The sequence below is a fragment of the Micromesistius poutassou genome, assembly GCF_964030765.1.
Source record: "Micromesistius poutassou genome assembly, chromosome: 4".
In the NCBI taxonomy this organism is placed as follows: domain Eukaryota; kingdom Metazoa; phylum Chordata; class Actinopteri; order Gadiformes; family Gadidae; genus Micromesistius; species Micromesistius poutassou.
In genome coordinates this window covers 5471419-5492761 of record NC_140274.1, presented here as the reverse complement: position 1 = coordinate 5492761, position 21343 = coordinate 5471419, and the positions used below count along the sequence as shown (strand labels likewise).

Genomic DNA, 21343 nt, shown 5'->3' with positions numbered 1-21343 from the left:
GTGTTAATCATTTAGCTCTCGTAGCACAGTAACAGAGCAGTAAGACATTTGTAGTCGCTCATCATGTGGTTGGCTTACCAGTGTGGGTGATAAACAGTGCGAAGAATTATCCAAAGACACAAGCAACGAAGACGAGAAACCGGAATGACCACGACTATGGAGAAATTCGACATCAGGATACTTTTCAACATGTAAGTTCTTAGTGGTAGATACGTTTTTATTTGATCACAGACAGACACACAGATAGACACCCAGACAGACACCCAGATAGACACACACACACACACACACACACACACACACACACACACACACACACACACACACACACACACACACACACACACACACACACACACGCACAGACAGAGACAAACGCACACACACACGCACACAAAGAGGCTGTATGTCTATTGTTGTATGTGTATTTAATTGTAATCTGTAGTGAATTATTCCATGATTCTGAAAGCTGGGTTTATTTTATTAAACTATAGAAGCCCAAATAGGGAGTTCAACATCAGCAATAGTTCTAAAGTATATGCTGTGTACATCAGTTTCATGCCCCTTTTGTAACTATGTAAAATTACATTGTCCCTATCAAATGATACAAATATATACACTCCATTTAATAAAACAACTGCTGCACTTGGTTACAGTCCAAATTCATACATTCTTCCTTACTAGCTGACCATTTTTTCAATAATTTGGAATGGAATGGAACATCGACAACTTCAAATGTTTTAAAGTTTCAATATTCATCAATATACATTCATAGTTCATGTACGTGCAATATAAATATATAAAAGTGTAATATTGAAGATCATTTCACAGTCATAATGCTTGTATCATAATGGCAGCCATTCCATTGATGCACATTCCTGCTCTCTGAAATAAATGTTATTTAGGCCTAATTAAATGTTGGATGGATGGAAACGTGGTCAGATAATTAAATCTGATAAAGACTTCATTGTGCTGCTTTGGCAGAGGTCCGATGTCATTCGGCACCCATCTTGGAAGTTATCCCTTTTAGGCTTTCAGACTGTAACCATTGGTAAAGGAAATGCAATCTTGAAGCGTCAATTTGTAGTTTTGCTTGGTACAGCTGTTTTGCTCAAAAAGTGCTTTATAACTAAAGTTTGGGTTTGCAATTTGATTGAATGCTCATCAGGCAGGTAGCCAAGACGTTAGCCATGGGCCAAGGCCTGGCTCTGCTGATCTGCGGGACGGCCATCTCGTCCCAGTACCTGGCCTCAGACTACCACGTCAACACGCCCATGCTGCAGAGCCTGCTGAACTACGCCCTGCTGTGTATCACCTACACCACCATGCTCTGCTTCAGGACAGGTAGGCCTCCCACGCCAGAGCGACGCGTCACTAAGAATAGAGCGGGTATGTGAAGAAGAATTCAGTGGAACCGTGTACATTAGACATCGAACAGACAATGAGATCCACACGGATAATAACCCTGATGGGGTGCCCCTTTGAAACACAGGGGACGGTAACGTGCTGCATATCCTGAAGCACCGGGGCTGGAAGTACCTCCTGATGGGCCTGGTGGACGTGGAGGCCAACTACGCTGTGGTGAAGGCCTATCAGTACACCACGCTCACCAGCATCCAGGTAAACACTCCCCTGGACACAGGTTCTCATTGAGCTTCTGAACCAGGAAACCTGCTGGATACTATTTCAGAAAAAACAGCCCTATATTGTATAGCAATAGATTGTGACTATTTACTACTAGTAAATGTACATATTCATATGTGTGTGTGTGTGTGTGTGTGTGTGTGTGTGTGGGTCGAAAGCTCCTGGACTGCTTCATCATCCCCGTCCTGATGGTCCTATCCTGGTGGGTCCTGAAGACCCGGTACCGGCCGGTCCACTACGTGGCTGTAGTCATCTGCCTGCTGGGGGTGGGCGCCATGGTTGGGGCTGACCTGCTGGCCGGACGGGACCAGGGATCCAGTAAGAGGGTCCGCACGAGAGGGACCACTATCAACTATCTAATGGATCATTATCATGGAGCCTATACATGGCATATGCCAATGGTTTTATCCAAAGTGCTGCATACATGGGTGATACTGGGACCCCAATGGGAATCAAACCCCTAACCCTGGCCAAGTTAATGCCACACTCTAATAACGGGGCTCGCGTGCATTCATATCTAAGTATGTAATATTTTCTGTTTTGTAAAAATAGATGGAATAGAACATTATTGCCTTTTTTCCGCTATTTCAACAAGTTTGCCTTGTTAAAAACTCTTTGACTGTGGGAGTTTGATTATACGGCACTTTGACATGAACGCGACACTCACAACCCCTTTGTTACCGTTTCTTGAATCAGTGTTTTTTCCTTCAGTCATTGGCTGGTCAACAACGACACAAGGAGAACCCAGAGCTGAGGTCACCTGTGTGTCTCTGTCCCTCCTCCCAGCCAGTAACATCCTGCTGGGCGACGGCCTGGTGCTGGTGAGCGCCACGCTGTACGCCATCTCCAACGTGTGCCAGGAGTACACGGTGAAGAACCTCAGCAGGGTGGAGTTCCTGGGCATGCTGGGCCTCTTCGGCACCGTCTTCAGTACCATACAGATGTAGGTTGTGTGTGTGCTCGCGTGGGTGTGTGTGTGTGTGTGTGTGTGTGTGTGTGTGTGTGAGATGGGAAAATAATAACCCTAACTGGATTCTGAATAACAGAATTTGAATGCTCACATTGAAATACTTTGTTTCCTTGGAATCAACCTTTTATTTATGTTATGCTTCCTATCTTTATCCTGTTTATTGTGAAGCACTACTTTTTTACGGAGCTACAGAGATAAAGTTATTGTTATTGATCACATTTTAATAACTATTGATTACCTAATATTATAACTATTCTTTATGGAACGCTGTACAATACTGGCTTTGTGCTGACAGTCTGTTTGATTCTGTGTGTGTTCTTCAGGGTCATTCTGGAACGACATGAATTGTCCAAGATCCAGTGGAGCTGGCAGATAGGTAAGAACCTATTGTCACTGGAAAGAAGGAATACATCCCACTAAAAGACAAACAAGAACAATAAAATGCTTTGCTATTAATGTCTGTATTATGAATTTATTCAATTTTTTTGATTAGTTTTCCTTTCTGCATCAGTGCTCCATGATTCGGAATTGTTACATAAGACACAAACTAAATTGCTAAGCTTTCCTATATAATGCTTTATAATGCCAGCAGGTTAGTCTAGTGGTGAGCGTTTTTGACGGCCAGAGTAAAGGTTGTGGATTCAAACTCCAATGTTCAAGGTCTACCTGTAGGCATCTTTGAGCCGGATGCCCTAACCCCTAACCCCTCCTTAATGACTTGAATCTGAAACAATTCAAAGACGCATTTCTCCACAGCATCAGCTCAATGACAAAATATCACAAATAAGCATTTGAGTATTGACTCAGCCCCTGACTTTCTCCTTGTTCCCCTCTCTGTATCTCTGTGCTCCAGGCCTTCTGTTTGGAGCCTACGCCATGTGTATGTACGCGCTGTACAGCTGCATGCCCGTGGTGGTGAAGCTGACCAGCGCCACCTCCGTCAACCTCTCCCTGCTCACCGCCGACCTCTTCAGCCTCTTCTGTGGCCTCTTCCTCTTCCACTACAGTGTGAGTGGAGGTGCGCGCACACACACACACACACAGACACACACACAGACACACACACACACACGCACACGCACACGCACACACGCACACACGCACATGCATTTCTTGGCAAAGCAAACAAATGTATGCTCCAACACTTAATAGTACACCTTTTATTGCCAAATCCTTTGTCTGGGTCAGGGTGACCTAGTTGAGTAGCTGATTGACAGGGTCACGTAAACTGTAGTCATTAACAGATCTGTTAATGACTACAGCTCTACAGTAAAAGTGTAGCCGTGTTAAATGTGACACAAGTCTGAGGTTTAAAGATGCAAACATGGGGTCTCTGCAACAATGACTTCGGGGATAGCAATACTTAATCTTAACAACTAATCATAACTGTGCAAATTATAACTATACTAATCATATCTATGCTAACTATCTGTTAATGAATGCAGCTCAGAGTCAAGTGTAGCCATGTCAAATATGACAAAGTTTCTGCAAAAATCAGCTCATAGGGATGGGATTATTCCATTTTATTAAACAACAACTAATAATAACCAACTTGTACTTTACTTATGATCCTGTCTTGCAAAGGCAAAATGTAGCACAGATTGTTTAGAGATTTTTCTTAAAACCAGCATCCCTTCCAGGAGAACGTTTAGTTGAGACTTTGCTTTACATAACCCGCTGTTAAACAAGTCCGATCTCATAGCATAGCAATGAATACCAGATAGAATCATTGAGTATACATCTTTCAAATAATTCCAACGTTCCCCGTTTCTTCTCCCAGTTCTCCCCTCTCTACCTCATCGCGCTGGTGGTCATTCTGTTCGGCTTCATCACCTTCAACGCCGTGCCCCTGCCCACCAGCACCCCCTCCCCTCCCTTGCCCATCACCGAGGAGGACGGCTGCTATGACAACCCCACAATTTACTTTAACGAGGACGTCATTGACAAACAGGAAGTAGTTTCTACTATTATCGTCCCCACAGAGGAAGGACAGGGGGAGGGTGACCCGGATCCAAGATCCAAAATGGACACCAGGACTTGTGTCCCAGACCGAGGATACGGGAGCTTTTCTCATGTTTTGGGCAGCACTAAAATGTGAGGCGGACCCCGGCAGAGAGTCAGCGGAGTGCAATGGAGACGCTGCCGTACTGAAGGGGTTTGGAGAACAACCGGTCTTAATGGAGCCTCGTCACTCTGTTAGTCCTGAGGTTTCTGTCTTTTCATTTAGGGCTTTTTAATCTGTTTTTAAATTTGTTTGGCCAAAGAAAATGTTCTTAAATCTGATTTCAGACTTCCAATTTTAGGCGTTTTAATTTTAGATACATGTGAAACATGTATCTAATGTATGAATGTCCCTGAGGCATCTATAGGATCACTTTCATCCATCTTCTATGAGGATAGCCCAACACATTACTTTTAAAAAGTTTTAGGTAGAATTGTATTTATTTTTGTTTTAAATGAAGTGTCAATGCTGTGAAAGCACTTTTAACTTTTGACAATTTTTCCAGATAAATTATTCCAGCTAAACAACAAACAAATGTATTTTCTTATTTCTGTGAAACTACCTCATGTAAAGATTGGGATGAACAATCCCAAAAAAAAAAAAAAAACTATAACCAATATATATTTTAGTTTGTTGTTGATATTAAAGTACATTACAGTACACTTGGAAACAAAATGAAAGAATCTTGATAGAACAGGGGTGCAACTGGTGATTGCCCAAAAACGTGACAAAGAAAGAAAAGGCGGCCCTTTCCAACATCCTTCGTAAGTGAGTGACTCCTAAAAGTGATGTTCAGACCCACTGTATGAAGCAGTGCTAACAATAAGAAAATCTCAGGCACATCTATTAGAATTTATTAATGTATTTTTTACGTGAAATGACAAATCAATTAAAAATAAGAAATGCACGATAACCACAATAACAATCAAAAATTATAATTAATTATCAATAATCCTGATATCAATACTGAGTTAAGATTAGAAATAAGAACACTGACTTGTTTAACCTTGTTCATAACAATTTGCAGTTACACTTAGGCGTGGGCAATAAAACAATTAATCGTATTGTGATAGACTTTTGATCAATATCAATATAAAACATAGCCTACATCCTGACTTGCAGGGCCTGGACAAGCTTACACTGCATATTATACAGACCTACTTTATGGCATTCCACCAACCATTGCTATTTGTCCTATGGGTGTGATTCTGATATTGAGGCGAATCATGATCACTGTCCTATAGGACTACTGCTCACAACAAAGACTAATAATAATAATGTATGTTTTTGGTAGGCCTATTTACACATTTATGAGAAAATATGAAAAGACATTAAATTAGTTTTGTGTGGGACTATATTTCCATATCTTTATGAATTAGCCTGAAGCTTCAGAAAGTTTTTAAACAAAGCATAGTAGTGTGTGTGTGTGTGTGACGTCAAGCATAGAGCTCTGAAAACATGACCTCAACACAGAGACAAACGCTCTTCAAATTAGCCTACACATATTTCTTTGAGGAGTGAATTTGCTCCAAAAAGGATTTGTTTGCTGACAGCCTGCTGCTGTGGAATTGCGGACAGGTGTCATCAAAATTGGCCCCTGTAACAACAAGCAACGCCTTTAAGGTGGTAACGGTCATGCGGTTCCTCTCGTCAGTCCATGTATTGTTCATGATGGAAAGATCAGCTCAACGTAGGGTGAGTCTTTATTTTAACTAAATATTTTGGGTATGCTTTTATGGCATAAAACATCAGAGGTTGTAGCTCTGTCTCCCTCTCTTAAGGGCCGGCTGGTAGTAGGCTACACTGACAACCTCCAACCACGTCTGTTTCCACCGTTTTCTGATGTTGTCGTTGACCGGCCCATGTACGGAGATTGTCTTGAATGAAACTGAATGTAGCCCCTATTGCCGCCTTGAAGAAAAAGTAATTGATCGCAAATTGATCAATCAGGGTCCGCTTGCCAAGTGTGGTAAGCTTCACCTTTCACCCATGAATAATTAAATCGTCCCTCAAAGGAACTGCTGAAACCGAGTACCTGGAACTTTAACTAACATTTATTTGATACATAAAAGACGCTATCACAAAACAGACCAACTAAGCTTCTAGTTAAAAAAATAATAAAAAATACAACCAATAGGCATATATTTTATTTAGTTTATATAAAAATACATGACAGTACACTTAAAAAGGTCAAAAATCTGTATTTGGCATCAGTGCAACTTGATAGAATCCAAAAGTCCATCAAACACGTACCAAAAGCAACTGTACTTTCTCAATTGGTGTCACTATCATTATAATACAGTATAGTCAGTCCATCATGACTGCTTATGAGGGTCACTGAATTATTGGTTTCGAACACAGCAGAGAAATCCCATAACATTGACCAGGGTTCCTAAGAATATACATAAAACCTGGGCAACAAAAGAGGTTAAAAAACAAACAAGCTGTTCGACAAAAATGACCCACAGAATTAAAAAAGCAAGGATTGTGGGGGCCTCAGTTGATTCCATCCCAGATTGTAAACTTATTATGGTGTGTCAGGGACATTCTTCCTTGTTCTTCAAGTGACTCATTTCAAATCACTTCCCCCAGTGAGCAGCCTCCACTCCACTCTGAGTGACGTGGCTGTTAGTGATATCACTGCATGTATTAGGAGCCAAACTCTTAGCATAGCTTAGCGAGACCCTGGTTAAGGCCAGGCTCACAAAGGCAACCCATTACGGTTCGAGCTTATTGTAACATGGTTTGCAGGTAGAGACTCTGGGGATGACAGGGACAGTGTGTGGGGTCTCAGGAAGCCAGTCAGCGGTCAAACCTCATCAGCCTTCTCCTCCTGACCTCCTCATCAGAGAGATGGAAGCCGTATGGTGGAGGAGCCCCGTCTCCTGGCCTGGGTCCTGTTGAGAAGAACAAAATAGAAATGTCACTGAAAAATATGTTGATTGATGGAGAGGGTGGAAATGTTGTAAAGCAATAGGCGCACGGTGAGTGAACTGCTCGATAGTAGGCTAAATTGCCGGTGAACCAAGCTATTGTCTCTAGCCTTCTCTCTGAAGGACGCTAGTGTGTTGCATAGCAACTGCCGTACACTTTGCAGGCAGCCAGGAGGGACTACTTTTTTGTATTTGTTAAAAAATAATGCTTTTCTGCCTTTCTCGCTTTTTCAAAATTGAGGGTGTCTATGACATACTCCATACTTACGTAACTGTTTTATAAAAGCAATAGATCACTTCAGTCAGTGAAATGTGCTCATTATACCACAGCCTGTCGTGATCTATTGCTTAATAAATATCAAATGGTGACAGATTTTTTGCTGAAAATTTCACGTGCCGTTTCAGCATACTTGGAGCACTTTCACAGTTCCACCTGCACATGTCAAGGCTGTCGCCATTTTGTGCAGAATTTGAGAAGTTTTAGAAAACAACAATCGTTGTTACATGTTTTTATTATGCTTTAGACATTCCTAATTTGAAGTGAGAGATTTACTATCATACCTTCAAAGAGATCATGACGATAGCGGTAGTCTGGAATGGTATTGTCAAAACTAAAACTATCATGTTATTAATTTAAAAAGTAATTAGGATTTAAGTAAGTCATAACTGATTAAAAACTCATAAAATACCATGATTACTATGTTAATGACGGTTTTTATTATTAATAGAAAGTAGTAGCGCACGAGTGTCATCTCCGTTAACATGGTCAGCGGGTACCGGTGTCATTCATGCTGTTCCTTAGTGCCTGGTCGAGCTGCTCCTGCTCCGTCATCCCTCCAGTGTGGTCCCTCCAGCCCGCTGCCGGACCACCTGACCTAGTGCCACCTGACCTAGTGCCACTGTAGCCTACACACACACACACACACACACACACACACACACACACACACACACACACACACACACACACACACACACACACACACACACACACACATCACAGACACACACACAGTAAAAAGGTGTGTAGTGCTATAGCTGCCATTGCCCCTGCGGCAGGACACATATAATTGTGATTGTTGATGAATTGTGTTGTGATGAAATACTGATACCTGAATAGGAGCGGTTTGGTTGAGTGTATCTGCTTGGCCCAGTCACCAACGCTAGTAAAAATTAAAAGGGGGAACACCTAAACGTGAGGTCTCCAACATTGTAATTGTTGACAAACACACACACACACACACGCGCGCACACACACACCTGCACATTTCTTCATGATGGACTTGAGGGGACCGTTGGTGTAGAGCAGACCCACTAGGATACCAGCCAGATGACCAATCAGCGATGTCCTGTCCAGACAGACACATCAATCAGCCAACTAATGCTCTTTTTATGAGCATTGGTTGTATTATTTGTATTATTCAACTATGTGACCACGTGCGCAACCGACGACTCACCCAGGATTGGTGAGGTGAATCAGCACTAGCTCCACCCAGCTAGCGTAGCGGTTGTCCACACGGAGGCCCAGCACATGGGTCACGCCCCCTGGGTTGTAGTGGTTACTGAGGATCTTCAGGGCAAACAGAACGCCTGCACTCACACAACAGGGTGATGGAATGAAAGAAAGACACATAGTTGGGTGGATTAAAAATACTAAAACTGAAATAGATGTTGGCAACATTAAACATCAACATACAAATGTTCAAGTCAACTTGAAGAAATACTCTAACAAATGTGGTCACAACACATCCCTGATTAGAACATAACAACAAAGGAAACTTAGTGAGACAGACGGAGATAATGGCCATTTTTTGAATCAACTGAATGCACACGGTATGGTACAGTAACCCTTTATATTATATACATTTTTAGGGTATTTTTTATGCACAGGACAGTGAAGATTGTGTGTGTACATGTAGTTAACGTGTAGTTATTCAACAGACTTTACAGGTACATGTGTGTATTATTTGCCTAAGTGCATAATACCTGAGAAGCCAACAGCACACTGTACACTGTAAGAATGGTCATCTGTGAGTAGTGTAAGCCCCGCCTCCAGCCCCAGGTAGACCAGTCCCGTGAGCAGAGAGAAGACAGACAGCACATAGAGGAACCAGGCTCCGCCCATTCGTCGCTCCAGGTTGATGCCCTTCCACAGGAAGGAGGTGAGGTTGAAGTAGAGGTGCCAATCATCTACGTGGTGGAACGGGGACAGGAAGAGACGCCGCCAGTCGCCACGCCAATAGGCATTCTGCACACTCACACATGCCTGGGGAACAGAGGGGAAATAACATCTCTAAAGTTACTTTTTATCTCTTTCTGAGCTTTTCCTATAAACACACTTCAACGTGTGTGTGTGTGTGTGTGTGTGTGTGTGTGTGTGTGTGTGTGTGTGTGTGTGTGTGTGTGTGTGTGTTACCTGCATCAGTGGAGCCGCGGGGAACAGGTAGAGGTACACGTTGAGGCCCAGCACACCCAGAGTGACGGGGGGGACGTTGTCAAGCCCCACCTGGAACAGCTGGGAGGCCAGCAGCAGTAGACCCAACTGCGACCCCCGAGGTCGCTGCCGTCGCATACTGAAGCTTTAAAAGTGATGAAGCAAGCATGTGAGCAGGTGATTATCTGACTAAACATCTGCTGAATCCCGACGTATGTATTCTGAATGTATAGCAAGAACTTATGTTGCATATGAAGTTCACTTTGCCACAAGAAACAATTAAACATACAGAGCAAAAGTTGCCTGAAATGTATCAAGGTATTACCTTTAGAAGTGTGCTTGAGTGTGTTGTCGCTCTTCTAATCCTTTCTTCCGTGTTTTATAATTCACTGCTTTAGCCCCAGAGGACAAACCGGGGAATACAAACGTTATCGTGAAAACAGGGACGACTGCACAATGCCTTCTAGGTGGACAGAAGTATAATAAAATGTTTAGCCCGCGTCACAACGGGGAATTTATCCAGATTTCATCAGCAACTGAAAACGAAACCAGTAAACGACTGACCACCAGGAGGACCATGCTGGTCAGTCACGTGACCTACTCAAAGTGACGTAGCGAACGCAGAGTTTGACATGAGATTGTAGATTGAAGGGTTTTTATCAAGCAACAAATTCGATTTTTTTTATGGTGGCGTCATAAATCAGACATGACATTACGTCTTTATTTAAACTCAAAATTGTGGCTATGCTTTTATGGCATAAAACGTCAGACGTTGTAGCTCTCTGTCTCCCTCTCTTGGTTGCCTGTTGGTAGTACAATGACAAGCTCCAACCACGTCTGTTTCCACCGTTTTCTGATGCTGTGGTTGTTGTGAATGTTTTCTTGATGATTGGACAAGTCTGGCTCATGTATGAATATTGTCTTGAATGAAACTGAATGTAGCCCCAATCGTAGCCATGAAGAAAAAAAGTCGTTGAGGTCCACGGCTCTAAAATTGCCTCACGTGACCACGCAATATCAATTAGGGTCCCGCGCGCCAGGTGTGGTAGGCTTCACCTTTCATCTATGAATAATTTAATCGGCCCTCAAAGGAACCGCTGAAACCGAGTACCTGGAACTTTAACATATCATACGCTATCACTTAGCAAGCTAAAACAACCACCAACTTAAGCTTCTAGTTCGCAGCGAAAAAGGCTTCTATGATCGAGAGAAAACATAATTTATATTTTTATTCGTAGTCGTCTCTTCCAACAATCCTTATCAAATGACTGACCAACCGGTGCCGTTGGAGAGGCTGTTGCTATAGTAACAGCGGTGCAAAGCGCGGGTAGATCTTCGCCAGTAGACGAGGGGGAGGTGTTGGGAGGTGTGTGCATGTGTGTGCGGGGGGGAAAGTGGGAATGAAAGGTGGCGGAGGTGTGTTGTTGTTTTATGTATCTGGATGTCGGGGAAACGGAGGACTCGGGAAGGTGTACAGGGGAGACGGACAGGCGACGAGGAATTACGGCGTCTGTACCGGAAGGTGGAGACGGCGGACGAGAGAGCGGCAGCAGGGATGACAGACAGGGTGGCTTCGTGCGGCAGCCTGTATGACAGCACCAACCTGCTGCTACAGTACTGCAACAACGGTAACGTTACTCCTTCTGCTGAAAAAGACCCACCACGTTGTCTCACGTTGTATCGTATTCAATCACATGTAGTAGTTTAATTTGTCCTGCTGTAGTGGCCAGATGCATTAGTTATTCTAGTCCAGTACGTGTACGGGCCAACCTGTGTACCTGTCTGAGCACGGATCGATTTGAATTGTTTTCGGATCTGGACGGCGGGCCACTTAGACAGCCAGACAGACAGCCACGAAGACCGGCTTAGATTGTTGTGTGTAGTGCAATTGGACATCATGCATCCAAAGCCATCGCTATTAAGTAAAACATATTATAGAAAAATATTAAACGATACATAAAAAAGAATACAATAAAAAAAAACGTTTTTAATGACTCATTTAAACAGTTCTATATAGGCAATTAAGAAGTGTATCCATTCCATCCTTGGAAATGAATTAACTTCCACATACTCTGTGTCGAAAACAGCAGTTTCTGAATGGATTTGTTCTAATATCATAATAATCCACTGTAGTTCTCTAGCTTTATAAGTTGTTTTCAGAAGCTACCTTTAGTAGCAGACTGCTCTAATTACATGCCAAGTTCTCCCTGCCGCCGACAGACCAGGATCAGTTGGTCTTTTATCAGTAGGATGTATTTGAATATTTGCACGGTGTAACGGTGAACCTTCGTGAACCGTGCGTTCACCCAACGCAAAGTGTGTGTGTGTGTGTGTGTGTGTGTGTGTGTGTGTGTGTGTGTGTGTGTGTGTGTGTGTGTGTGTGTGTGTGTGTGTGTGTGTGTGTGTGTGTGCCATATTGAATGGCAGGTGGCAAGCCAGCCAGGGGTCGTGGTGTTTGATCCAAGCCAGCTCTCTGTCATCTTGGATTGTAACAGACTCCCGACCCCCCTCCCACCTTTTGTAATTTGGTGTTGCTCTGGTCTTTCATAAGATTTCATCAACTCAAAGGTCATTTCAGTTCTTCTGAATCATACATAAAGGAAATATGCCCCTGTTTAGAAGACATGATAGTGTAGATAGTAATGGTTAAGAGTGTTTGACTCCCAGCCAAAGGGTTCTGTGTTCAAATCCCAATGTAGTCTACTGGTAGCCAACTGTGAGCCTCTGACGCCTACCTGCTCCCTGGTGACATGCGTCTCACATTCACCGTAACTCGCATAGGATATGAGCGTCAATGTAAAGCGTGGTAAGGACCCAGGAAGAAGGATTCACCAACCTGATGGAACCTAGTATTTAGTGCCACGCCTGTGGACTCTCGGGTGAGTACAGTACAGTTCAGTGTGAGTAGTTAAAGTTACAAGTTTATTTTGTACCCAGAGGTAGATTTTGTTTGCAGTATAGAGTCGTCATCATCATACACACACATAGGAAAAGAGTACACATGCATGGTTCCCATGCATGTGATCACAGAGGCTCAAACCTGAGAAAAGAAACAAAGAGGCAGTAAAACGTTATCTTTCCAACATTGACTGTACAGCAGCTGGTGCGCTGCAGTGGGTGGACGGCCATCTGTGAAAGTTCCTCAGACAAGAAACAATGGAATAATAGAACAGGGATGATGGACTCATTCAGGCCTCACATACACTGTACAGCCCCAAGCCGTCTTGCATCTGTAGGTCTGTTATGTTCTCCTTTTCCTCTACCGCAGAGAGTCTTTTCGTTGCAGCTGTAGCATTGTAACCATCTGTTAGGTAGGGACAGGTTGGGGGGGGGGTGTAAAGTGGCATCTAACACACACGATGCTGAGGTGTTAAAGCCAATGCTGCAGTGCCATATCACACTTTGTAACGACTTCTAGATGCTAGCAGTGTAGAGGTTATTAATAAAGGCCCCAAAATACTCAACAGCATCAGTTGGCTGGCGGAATCTTTTCAGCCCAAACAGTAAGACATTGTATAACAAAGAATTTATATCTATGAAGTGCACTGCAGGCATTGCATGGAATTGAATCCGGAGGGATGTTGGGGATGTTGTGGTTTGAATATCCAAATTTCATTGGGGAAGAAGCCGTTTTTTGAGGCAGGATATTCAGATGGATATAGAGTTGTATCCTGATGCGGTTGAACTCACAGCTGCTATTTACATGAACTGTAATAGCTTCAGTGTTTTGGATATTGTTCCATCGACAGGATAGACAGACTGAGAGGAGGGGCTTCTTTCTATGGGTGAGGACTTTGATGGACAGATCTCCTTCTGAAGTGACTGACAGGGCAATCACTTCCTCTTCACCCCATTGCCAAAATAAAGGTTGTGTTGTTTCATTCAGGCTCCAATACAGATTAGAATGGCACCTTGTGTTAATATGCAGCCTGTCTCTCTGTATCTTAATGCTAGATCAGACGTGTTGTTATCTAAGTGAGACTAAATCAACCACACAGCACTGGCTTGGCCTGACCTGGCTTTGCATCCAGATTGGATGTCAGTTAGATTACCATCCGACTGGGAGCAGATATCTGATATCTTCGTAGTTTGATTGGATAATCCAAGTCACATGGTGAATACCAACACGTTAGCTAAAGGGTACTGGATTGTGGATCTTCTGTACATGCAAAGTGTGTGTGTGTGTGTGTGTGTGTGTGTGTGTGTGTGTGTGTGTGTGTGTGTGTGTGTGTGTGTGTGTGTGTGTGTGTGTGTGTGTGTGTGTGTGTGTGTGTGTGTGTGTGTGTGTGTGTGTGTGTGTGTCCAGAGTCGTGCACTGCAGCATCTCTTCCTTGTAGTGCCTCACTGTGCAGATCCTGCTGCTGATGCTGTGTGTGTGTGTGTGTGCATAAAACGCATGGCTGCTGGTCTGGCCCGGGGCCAGGCTCCGCCCCCTTTCTGCCTCTGTTGTTCCTGCGTCCCGAGCTTACTAGACAGGGATGGAGGCGAGGGAGAGAGGAGGGAGGCGTGGCTAAGTATGAAGACATGGAGGAAGGGATGAGAGGGAAAAGGAGGAGGAGGGGACTGAGAGAGTGAGGGAGAGAAGGACCCGGAGAGAAAGTGAGAGTGAGTACAGGACATGAGGAGGGAGGGGTGAGGAGGATGGAGAGGGAGTGGCCGAGGATGTGTGTGTGTGTGTGTGTGTCTGTGTGTGTGTGTGTGTGTGAGAGAGAGAGCGAGAGCGAGTGTGTGGCCGAGCGAGCACCGACCACAGCCAGGGGTGAGAATAGGAGCCTGAGGGGGAGGGGGAGAGTTTACTAGTGGAGAGCAGCGTTGACCGACTGAACGGACATTGAGTCTCTGCCTGTTTGACTGACTGCCCCAGCCACCTGTCTGTCTGGCTGACTGACTGACTGACTGACTGACAGGAGGAGTGAGTAGGCATTTCTGTGACACTATGACAGGTAGGAGAGACCAGTGGACTAACACTGCACCCTAGATATTTAATATTCACCCGCCATTCTCTCCATGTACCTGACCTCTGTCTGTTAATCTCTCCTCTTTGTCCCTCCATCTCTCTCTATCTATCCATCTCTTTCTGTCTCTTTATCTCTCTCCTCTCTGTCCCTCCATCTCTCTCTATCTATCCATCTCTTTCTGTCTCTTTATCTCTCTCCTCTCTGTCCCTCCATCTCTCTATCTATCCATCTCTTTCTGTCTCTATCTCTCTCCTCTCTGTCCCTCCATCTCTCTCTGTCTATCCATCTCTTTCTGGGTGTCTTTTTGTCTCTTTATCGCTCTCCCTCTCTGTCTTTCTTTCTCTATCTCCCTATATCTCTTCATCTGTCTTTGCCTCTCTCTCTCTTTCTCTGTATCTCTCTATCAGCATCTCACAATGGTTAGCCCATCCTCCACCTGCCTTTATCCGTCTGGACATTATTTTCCTCCTTGCACTGTGATGTAATTAACTTGTAGAGGCGCCTTCTGTCTGACACACGTACACACGCACACACACTGTGTGTGGGGCTCATTTCCTAAACTGCGATTGTGTTGGCCAAGTCCTTTTAACTAATGCTAGAGTTAGTGTGTGTGTGTGTGTGTGTGTGTGTGTGTGTGTGTGTGTGTGTGTGTGTGTGTGTGTGTGTGTGTGTGTGTGTGTGTGTGTGTGTGTGTGTGTGTGTGTGTGTGTGTGTGTGGCCATTCAAATGGAATGAATGAGAGCACCATAATAATTGACAAGGAAGTAAGTGATGGAGAGACTCTCCTGATAACATCTACATGTGTTTGCTTCGGTTAGCTGTAAATCTACACCACATCCATATTCCATGTAAATGTGAACCTTTCTTCCTTCCTCTCTGCCTCTACACACCCCCTTAGGCTGTTGGGTTTGATAAACTGTCAATTGGCTCTTTGTCTCTCCAACTAGCCAGCTAGCATCTTGTGCCCTCTGAGGTGATAGTCATGGCTAGCGCTAAATATGTGAGTTGTTAGCAAGCTGTAGGATTGTGCTAAACCACTAGCATTACCACCTAGCATTACTTTCCCTTGTTTTAAATAACAAGGGAGTTATTTGCAGCGTTTTGGGGAGGATTCAGGTGGGGTAACAGTACAAGAAGGATAATATGCCAGACAAATTCTCAAAACAATGGCCTCTTATCTTAAAGATTATATAATACGCCAACGGGTGTATGTTTGAATGTATTTGAATATTAGGCCAATATAATGGAGCATTTCACAGTCGAGTAGTGAAGTCAGTTTCAGCTCAGATCCATCTCATTTTGCATTGAGTAAACGTATTGATTCGATTTGTCTTAGTGATGTCATCTTACAGACGAAGGCTTCATAGCGTCAGGGATGGAGGAGAGAATTTAGAGCAGAATGTGGGATAGACATTTAGTCCAATCTCTCTCGGTTGGGTTTGGACTCTTACCACCAGGTTGTAATCTGGTGATTTGGGCCACAGATTAATAATCTGGGTTTGGAAGTATGCCTCTGGATGATGTCATCGCCCGCCACCACCTCACTTTGAGTGAAAGCTGGAGAGAGTTCAACAGTGACAATTTCATTTCGATCTGCTATAGATAATTGTGTCTTTAACAGACTGGGAAATCTCTCTCTCTCACTCGTTCCTTTGCCCTCCCTCTCCACAGTCTCCTAATCCACCACAAACATGTATTTGGTCTGTTCCCCTGCTTTCGGCTCTCCCATCTCACCCACACACACACACATGCACGCGCACATGCACACATGCACACATGCACACGCACGCACACAGAATATGGTAGTGAAAGCTGACCTTATTGACATAATACTTTGACTAATACTCACCCCTATTAAGAGCATTTCAGCCAGGCATTGGCATGGTAAATACACAAAGGGCATATATGGACTTCCTGTCTAATCAGTGGAGTGCATGTTATGGAATTCTGTCCACCCCCTCCTCTTGCAGGCTCTCCCTCTTTCACACAGACAGACTAGCCTTCCTTATCACACACACACACACACACACACACACACACACACACACACACACACACACACACACACACACACACACACACACACACACACACACACACACACACACACACACTACTTATCTAACAATAACTATCTACTGTTCCGTGTACCCCCCCCCCCAGTTAAACTACACCTACAGGTGGGGCTAACTGACCTTAATCCTCTAATCCACTGAATAGTGAGTGTGACTGACTGACTTTGAACCTCACACCATCGTCCCCTGGAATACACAGAGACAAAATGTAGGACATTTATTTAAAATATCCTCCCTCTCTCTGTCCGTCTGTATGTCCCCCCCTCTCTCTCTCTCTCTTCTCTCTCCTCTCCTCTCTCCCCCCTCCCTCTCCCCTCTCCCTGTCCCTCTCTCTCGCCTCCCTACCTTGCTCCCCCCCCTCTCTGTCCCACCTCCCTCTCTCCCCTCTCCCTGTCCCTCTCTCTCTCCCCTCTCCCTCTCCCCCATACTCTCCTCCCTACCTTGCTCCCCCCCCTCTCTCTCTCTTTTCTCCTCTCTCCCCTTCTCTCTCTTCCACCTCCCTCTCTCCCCTCTCCCTATCCCTCTCTCTCTCCTCCCTCCCTCTCCCCCTCTCTCTCCTCCCTACCTTGCTTCCCCCCCTCTCTCTCTCTCTCTCCCTCCCCAGATGACACCGTGTCTGCCAGCAGTAACCTGGACATGGAGGACCGCGTGTCCCAGCTGGAGCAGCGGCTGCAGCTGCAGGAGGACGAGATCCAGCTGCTGAAGGCGGCACTGGCCGACGCCCTGCGACGTCTGGGCTGCTGCGAGGAGCAGGGCCCGGGGGCCGCCGCGCCGGGGGGGCCCCAGGCCCCCGGGGGCCACAGGAGACCCCTGTCCAACTCGGCCCCGGCCGCCCCCCTCAAAGGTGTGTAGTTGAGGACCTATTGGGGGGGGGGCGAGAAGGGATTGAGAGGACTTCATGTTGTGTTAAGTATAAATACACGTTGATATTGTGTATCAATAGTGCCTTATATCAACACAACGATGATATAAGGATGTGTTCGTGTCCATGGTTAAGGTGATGAATCATCTGTGATTTTATGAGTCATTAAGTAAAGACCTCTGATTCTGTTCAAGGGCAAATCCAAACCACGTTGGCTGATTGTAAAAAGATATCCTCTCCCTCCATTTTGTGGAGGAATATGATATCTTGTCTGGACTAAAACACGGTCTGTCTGTCTGGCAGTGAGACAGCTCCTCTGCCTAAACCTGTCTTTCTCTATCGCTGGTGTGCGGAGTGATGGCGCTGCTCAGCTGGCGACACGCAGCTCGCTCCAAACAATTTGGTGTGGTTTGGTGCCCTTTCAGCACAACTGAGAGCCAGGATCTTGCGGCTCCTGGGAATCTGCTCAAAATTGGTGGGCCACTCAGTGGAGAGCACATTTTTCGAAACGAACAACAGGCACACAGTCAGGCTGGCTGACAAAATCAGTCTGGACCCTTACCATGTGTTGCACGTGGGAGTACCAGCTCCTGCCCTCTGGGAGGCGCTATAGGGTTCCAGAGTGCAGGAAGGTCAAATACAAACATTCATTTGTTCCCTTGTCCATATCACTGCTGAATCAGCACAGGAAGGCTAAGAAGTGACTTTTTAACCCCATATTATTTATTTCTACTCTTGCAGGGCTGGACCCCCTGTCATATTTATTATTCACTGTTGTTGTTTATGTTTTTTAATGTTGTTTCATGTCCTTGTGTACAATTGTTGGGAGCTTGCACTGCAAGAAAAATTTCTGTGAAAACGGACAATAAAGTATAATCTTATCTTATCCCTGGCAGTGAGACCGCTTCTCTCTCTTAACCCGTCTCTCTAGCTCCCTGACAGTGACACCACTCCTCTCTCTGAACCCGTCTCTCTGCCTCTCCCCCTGGCAGTGAGACAGCTGCTGCAGGCCCTTCCCTCCAGGCCTCTGAGTAATGGATACGTCCAGCAGAAGCGTCTCCTCTCCTCCCCCTCGTCCCCCAAGAAAGACGTGCTGCAGTCCATGAAGAGGTACAGACAGCATGCAGAGAGGCAGACAGGCTGACAGACAGACACAGACAGACAGCCAAGCAAACAGACAGTATGCAGAGAGGCAGACTGATTGACAGGCTGCCAGACAGACAGACAGGCTGGCAGAGAGGCAGGCAGACAGACAGACAGGCTGGCAGAGAGGCAGACAGACAGACAGGCAGACAGACAGACAGGCTGGCAGAGAGACAGACAGGCAGGCAGGCTGGAAGAGAGGCAGACAGACAGGCAGGCAGGCTGACTGATATAAACAATTGACAGATATACAGATAGACAAACAGAGTCAGATAGACGCACACATGCAGACAGACAGACATATAGGCTGGCAGACAGACACAGTAGACACACCTACAGAGAGACAGACATTCAGACAGAGGTAGACAGTAGACACACGCCCCCGTTAGTCCGATTTTTAACCCCTGCCTTTCTGGGAAATGTATCATGTATACAAAAGCAACATGAATGAATGAATGAATGAAGAGATTAAATAATTTTTTTATTGAATTACCAAATTTATTAAAGAGGTGATCCTAAATCAGATTTGGGTCCATAACTTGTCATATGTTGTAGCTGTTAATGATTGTCATGTCATGTGCATAAAAATACTGCATAGCATGAAGTTCCCCTTCAAAGCAAACCTGGCAATGCCACGAGGGGGCAGCATTTCAACATCCATGAAGACATCCTTTCTTAAATCGCAACGTATAACATTTCAACTAGCTCCTCTATGATTCTGCTGATCGATAGCCATTTCAATAATGTTACCTCCTCTTTGTTTACAAGAATCGTGCTATGATCAATCTTACACATTGTGACTTTAAGCATCTCTGAATTTGTGTGCTGTATCACCAAAAGCTGTGGATTTAAAATGGGAATCATGCTTTACTTTTGTGTACCAATTCTGTGCATTGTCATGTTATTTTCTTAAATTGTTGACTTTGTCATCTAAATTGTCCCCTGATCTCCTCGTGACCTCTGACCTCCGGGGCTCCAGGAAGAGCATGTCCACGGAGCGCCTAACCCTGGTGAAGAGGGAGATGGGCGGAGGAGAGGCCCGGAGCCGCACCACCTCCTCCAGCAGCTCCTCTGGAGGAAAGAGGTAGCACTCTCCTCTTCTCTCCTCCTCTTCTCTCCTCCTCTACTCTTCTCTCCTCTTCTCCTCTTCTCTACTCCTCGTCTCCCCTCTCTGTCTCTCCTCTCCTCTTCTCTGCTTTTCTCCTCTCCTTCTTTCCTCCTCTTATTTTCTCTCCTCTCCCTCACATCTCTTTCCTGTTAGCTCTCCATTTAACACAGCAGGGAAGAGTTCAGGTATCACTGTGACCCGCCTGTTCATATCACCTGAGCTTCAGCTTCATCCAATATTAACGCCCATACACACAAACACTTCTGTTGAGCCTTTGTTTTTCTCCCTTTTTCTCCCGCCACATAAAACATATACAAAACATATAATAAAACCCAATAAAACATATATTTCCAGACCCTGATCACATGGGCTGTGGGTTCATATGCTCTGCACGTTTGTGGCAGAGGTCAATGGTGAGTGGTTGGTTGTTGTTGTTGTTGTTTTACTCCAGAAAGTATGATCTTTATACTAGTACTGGAATTGACCCATTGTCTCTAGCTCTCGCACTCCCACACACGCACGCGCACGCATGCATGCACACACCCACGCACGCACGCGTGTACAAACATGCATGCACACCCACACTGAGTTTACACACAGATACAGTGGCATTAGGATCAAAGGTTGCGCTTAGAGTACTGATGTTTGCTTAGTGTTTTTTTCACCATAATGCATCTGCCGTGAGTGTTGTTTTGGATTGGGAAGAGATTGAAGTGGAAAATAAGAGTGGAAACGATTAGAGTAAAATCTTCTGCAACATTAGAGCGTGACAAGAGAGAGAAATCAGGCATATATAATCCTATTCTCATGCGTCTTATTAACTACTGCCATCAGTGCTTCTGCTATGCTATGCTAAATGTTAGCTGTCACAATGAATTATGTATCAGTCAGTAAGGCTTGTCCGGTTAGCATTGTGTACGCCGCCGGCTTCACTCAGTGTCAGCACATCAGACTGCAACACATGCTCATTTCCCACTCACAGGGATCTAGTAAATAGCTGGCTGTCACACTACAGAACTTCTCCTGCTTTTGATGCTGGGTCGTTTAGATAATGGTTCTAAAGTGGAGGTAGGTGGGTCACGACGGATAAAGAGAGTCCAGATCACTGATCCTTTCATTTTCACTTCTATCGTCTGTCTTCTCTTCTCATGTCCTATTTTCTGTTCCTCTTTTCCTCCTTTTTTCTTCTTTGCAACCAGTGCGATTACAAAACT

General features: G+C 44.9%; 2 protein-coding genes across 2 annotated transcripts; one reads left to right on the top strand and one right to left on the bottom strand.

Annotated features, from left to right (window-relative positions):
• Positions 1-1157: 1157 nt before the first annotated feature.
• Positions 1158-4712, top strand: LOC311342444 (solute carrier family 35 member F2-like; the record flags this gene model as incomplete). Its single annotated transcript, XM_084467273.1, has 7 exons — positions 1158-1344; positions 1493-1620; positions 1803-1962; positions 2431-2587; positions 2938-2990; positions 3468-3622; positions 4395-4712. 7 exons carry the CDS (start codon positions 1158-1160, stop codon positions 4710-4712), a joined length of 1158 nt encoding a protein of 385 aa, XP_084323399.1.
• Positions 4713-6763: 2051 nt separating this feature from the next.
• On the bottom strand, positions 6764-10531 carry rhbdd1 (rhomboid domain containing 1). The gene is made up of 8 exons (XM_084467388.1): positions 10309-10531; positions 9966-10128; positions 9536-9815; positions 9007-9139; positions 8810-8898; positions 8662-8712; positions 8327-8455; positions 6764-7513 (listed from the first exon to the last, which is right to left on the bottom strand). The coding sequence occupies exons 2-8, from the start codon at positions 10119-10121 to the stop codon at positions 7419-7421; spliced, it is 933 nt and encodes a 310-aa protein (XP_084323514.1). The 5' UTR covers positions 10122-10128; positions 10309-10531; the 3' UTR covers positions 6764-7418.
• Between the last annotated feature and the right edge of the window lie 10812 nt (positions 10532-21343).